This window comes from Chrysochloris asiatica, unplaced genomic scaffold, assembly GCF_000296735.1.
Source record: "Chrysochloris asiatica unplaced genomic scaffold, ChrAsi1.0 scaffold00066, whole genome shotgun sequence".
Taxonomy (NCBI): Eukaryota; Metazoa; Chordata; class Mammalia; order Afrosoricida; family Chrysochloridae; genus Chrysochloris; species Chrysochloris asiatica.
This window is the reverse complement of record NW_006408584.1, coordinates 16,767,404-16,772,435: the sequence shown is the minus strand read 5'-3', so window position 1 is coordinate 16,772,435 and position 5,032 is coordinate 16,767,404. Positions and strand designations below refer to the sequence as shown.

The 5,032-nt window shown below is 38.0% G+C and overlaps 1 protein-coding gene across 1 annotated transcript in view; it reads left to right on the top strand.

Moving 5' to 3' along the window:
• Positions 1–1,886, top strand: part of MSMO1 (methylsterol monooxygenase 1) — a 14,698-nt gene extending 12,812 nt beyond the window's left edge. The window contains exon 5 of the mRNA XM_006864540.1: positions 1,285–1,886. Within this exon, the coding sequence (XP_006864602.1) occupies positions 1,285–1,480 (196 nt within the window). The 3' untranslated portion in view covers positions 1,481–1,886. The remainder of the gene's footprint in view (positions 1–1,284) is intronic.
• Positions 1,887–5,032: the final 3,146 nt, after the last annotated feature.

The following is a 5,032-nucleotide window of genomic DNA, read 5'->3' as shown; positions in this document are numbered from 1 at the left end:
GTACTGACTCAATGGCACCAAACATCAACAACGGCCAGTGTTGGAACACTACCAGGAAAAAGGTTCATCAATCAACAGTGCTCATTACAGTTGATATGCTCTCTGAAGAGCTGAAGCCTAAACTTCATGCAGAGGATTGCTGTTCAAGGGTATTGTGATCTTACATGACAATGCATGACCATACACCCATGCCCATTCTATTGACACTCTGCAAAAACTGCATTTTGAGGTGGTAAAGCATCTTCCCTGTAGTCTTGATCTTGTTCTATAGGACTCTCAACTCTTTGGTCCCCTGAAAGCAGCCCTTCAAGGATGAAGATTCACCTCTGATGAAGTGAAGGCAGTAGTGCATTCATGGGTCACAACTCAGCCTAAAGTATTTTTTAGTAAGAGAATATGTAATCTTGTTGGCAGATAGACAAAGTATTTTGAAAAGCAAGGGTATTATGTCCCAAAATAATGTATTTGTCTTTCCTGAAAGTTGTTGTTGTGTGCCGTCGAGTTGGTTCCTAGATTAAATAAGTTCTAAAGCCAGAGTGCTCCCGTAAAGATTTACACCCTCGGAAACCCTGTACAGGGTCGCTATGGGTCGGACCCGACTCTATGGCACTTAACAACAACAACAACAAAGCCAGAGTGCAGATAAATTTTGACTCAACCTCATGTGTTCTCCCAACTGTATGAAGCACACTCATAGTCTAATTAATCATGGTACATTTAATCCCAACTTGTCGCTAACAGCTACTGTATGGAAAAGATTAGACTGTCTTCTTCCATAAAGACTTACAGCCTTGAAAACCTTAGAGAGCAGTTCTATTCTTACTATAGGGTCTTTATAAGTAGGAATTGACTCAATGGCAGTGATTATGGTTTTAGGGGATTTCTGTCATTCCCTGGAAAATAGAACAAGTTTCTACACAGTAATTCTTGGGCAGTTGTTAACAGCCATCTACTCAGTTCTGACACATGGTAACCCTGTATAGGGTTTCTGAGGAACAACTGGTGAGTTTGAACTATTGAACTTGTGGTTAGCAGTACAATGCTTATGCTGCAACATCATATCAGGACTCCAATTCTTGTTTTTCTCAATTTATTTTGTAGAGTACTAACCATTTTCTGTAAAAAAAATTTATGTTTTATAAACATAACCCATACAATAACTTAGGCAAAGCAGAATACAATTTGAATAATTGATTAATGAGCATATGATCATTAATGAAAATGTTGTCACCTATTTGAGATGTATTTATTTCCTTAATAACATTTACCATTTTTTTATTTCAGTGGTTATGATATTCCTCTCAACCCGTTACATCTCATCCCTTTCTATGCTGGTTCACGACATCATGATTTCCACCACATGAACTTCATTGGAAATTATGCTTCAACTTTTACATGGTGGGATAGACTTTTTGGCACAGACTCTCAGTATAATGCCTACACTAAAAAGATGAAGAAAATGGCGAAAAAGATGGAATAAATCTCTTCTGTACATTCTCTTGAAGATACACATCTTGTGGAATTGAAACTAGTAGCTAACATTGCTTCTGATATAAGCATGTGTATTGGCTGCTAAGTGATAAAATGAACATTAACATTCTTTAATTATCTTCCTAATGGGAACTCTTTCTACTTTACATACAAGTCTTGTTTATGTATAAATAGATAAATATATATTTAAGTACAGTTTTCATGAGGAAATCTGAAATGCCATTTTGCTAACCTTACAAAAAAGATTTTAAATACTGGAAGAAGTATTACTCTTCACCCCCACCCCCAATTAATACCATATGTCTGTATTTAAAATTGGTTTTTAAATCTTATAAATCTGTACCACCCATTTCAAAAAACTCTTTAATTGTGGTGTTGGCCTTATATTGAACTCTAGACACTTTGTAGTATTTGCCAGAAGACTGAAATGTCATGGGTTGAACCACATCAGTTGTTAACAGTGAGTGACTGAATCTGTTGACTCAGGACTAGCTGTACTGAGGACTAATACTCTTATCTAGAGCTGACCAGTTTGAGGTGACTCTCCCTTTCTTTGTAGAATTCTTTTTGATTGCAGTGTGCTACTGCCATCTATAAGCTAAAACATTTCTGAACTGATGTAAGGGGAATATTTTAGTCTAAAGGTTCTCAGTTACCTGAATTTTTTTTTTTTTTTTTGAATGGAGGAGCTTTATTCTATTTACACTTTCATTTTTGTGTATTAAGTTTTCGTCATACTTAAATCTGTATTTTGAAACTTTAGGAACTGATTTACTGTATTTGCACTTTGTGCTATTGAAATAAATGTGATTTTTGTTTTACGTGGTTTCCATTTTTGAATATCATGTTACGCTTCTTTTATTAATATAAGGAAAATGCAGAAATCCTTAAATTATTACATTTTATAATAATAAAAGGGTTATTCCTATTTCTAAAGTATTTCATTTGCTCAACTGTTTCCTGGAAGTTTCAACATGTAATTAGTAGAAAATTCTATTAACCTGATAAAGTGAAGAGTACACCGCAGCTCTTTTTCCTCCATAGGAAATTTTTGTTTTCTGAACAGATAAAAGAACTGAAGCAAATTTTTTTAGGATCCATTCACTGTGGGTTGATGCACTGGACTGCAAAGTCACTTTGAACCTTAAGGTTGGCAGTTCAAGCTCACCAGCTACTCCTCGGAAGCAGCACTGCTATGGGTCACAACTAACTTGATAACACTTAACAACAACAATCTCAAGTAGAGGAAAGATCCTCAACAGAGATGGATTGACACAGTGGCTGCAACAGTGGACTTGAGCATAGCAATAGTATTAAAGGATACAAAGCCAATTAGTGTTTCGTTCTGTTGTACATGGTGGCTGGTGGTGGCTGTGTGCTGTGGAGTCGGTTCCAACTCATAGTGAACCTGTACAGGGTTTCCGAGGCTGTAAATCTTTACGGGAGCAGAAAGCCTCATCTTTCTCCCACGGGACAGCTGGTAGTTTGAAACTGCTGACCTTGTGGTTCGCAGCCTGATTTGGAACTGCTATGCTACCAGAGCTCCTGTTGTACAGAGGGTTGCTGAATTGGAACCAACTTAATGGCATCTAACAACAACAACCACACCATCCAAATTCTAACTCAAATCCAGAGTTGGAAAAACCAGCAGTATTTTTAAAAATGCCTTTAAGTTGATTATAACTTGTAGTGACCTTGTGTGTCAGAGAAGAATTGTGCTTCAAAGGATTTTCAGTGATGTTTATCAGAAGCAGTTTGCCTAGCCTTCCTTCCAGAGCGCCTCTGGATGGATTTTCACCTTTTGATTTGAAGCCAAGCACTTGTTTTGTGAATTTTTTTTTCCCTTTAATATTGAACCATTTTCCGATATTATTTTTTCTTTTTTTGAAACTATATAGTAAATAGGTACAAATAAGAAATTCAGAAAGTTACAGCTGGGGAAAATATTTTTGCTAAACTATTTATACTTTTTCATTTCCCTCTCCCCTTTATGTTGCAAAAACCATGTGAACAGCATATCTGACTTTATAACAGGGAAGAAGTATCAAACTCAGAACCCAGCTCCGGGCAGATTCCTATGAAACGGAGGTCAGACCTGCCTATTCCCTACAATCTACTTCTGACACCAACCATCTCTCCCACAGTAGTCTCTGCTTCACATCTGGGTTTGATAATCCATTTCAATGGCCACACACAAATCAGACTGGTTCTCATAATTATGGGGTTTATTGGGAAAGTGAACAGTGTACAATTCAGAATCAGAAACATCTCTGTATGCAGCAGTTTTCCAATCAGGAATGCTGCTTCTCTGCAGTTCTGCAGATACACCTTACCCTTGTATTTGGCCTCTCAGCCATGGCCCCTTGGCCTCTGCCCTGCTGAAGCAAGTGTTACAATAAATGCTCTTTTAGCCAGTCTGAATGCCAAAAGGACCCATGCTGCAAGTCAGCCTCCTGCCCATAGGCACTCAGCTTTACTTGATCTGTGGGCCTAGAAACCCACCGCTGTTCTGTGTCTCCAAGCTGCTGCCTCTGCCACTGTCTCTGTTGTCTTTGCTTTTCTAGGTAGGGATCTCTGACTCTACTCTTTCTCCTCTTTCTTGATGGTCCTGGGATCATCCTTTACTGCTTCTAAGATGGCTCCTTTTAAACTTATCAAATGGAAAAACTAACCAATCCCAGCATTAAGAGTCCTGTACACCCTATTTGCATAGTCCCATGGAAATTAAGAAGACTTTGAATAGAAAAGCCACATCAAGTAAATTTAAGGTTGTTAAGTGTCGTCAAGTCAGTTCCAACCCATAGCTACCCTGAATAGGGCTTCCAAGGAGCAGCTAGTGAACTTGGACCACCAACCTCATGGTTCAAACTGACTTTGCTTAATCCACAGTACCACACCAGGACTCCCACAATGTATATTTGTTATTTCTTAATTCTCAAACAGCAATCTTTGGGTTGTACTTAAAATTATGCTATTTAATTATGAAATATTGGTGGGAATTACTACCTTTCAGTTTCTAATCATGAAATGCACAGACATCTGAAGGGTTCTAAACTGTTAAGCTTGACTGCTAACTGAAAGGCTGGAGTTCAACTCCAGTTAGAGGATTCTTAGAAGATATGCCTGGCAATGTACTTCTAAAAAAATAAGTCTGTGAAAATCCCATGAAGCACATTTCTACTCTGACACACATGAGGTCACCATGAATTGCAATCCTCAGGAGTTGCTACTAGTTGGTTCAAGAGGGAGAGTGATATTTTCTAGCAACTTAGTACATTCTCATGCACTCTTCACACTAGTTAGTTAACATTTACTGAGCACATATATAGCCTGAATCATGTGGTCTTTCAATGCACGTTGCCACGTAACTTCTATGGTATGATATTTTGAATAGGCTGAGAGGGATTAAGTTGCTCAAGATCTCAGGGCTGGTATTTTGGCTTCAGAAACTATGCCTTTTTTAGCTACTTCATTATCCTGGAGATCTGTGTCTTCTATAAAAATCTCAGGGAATACTTTCTAAAGCACTTGACAGCTAACC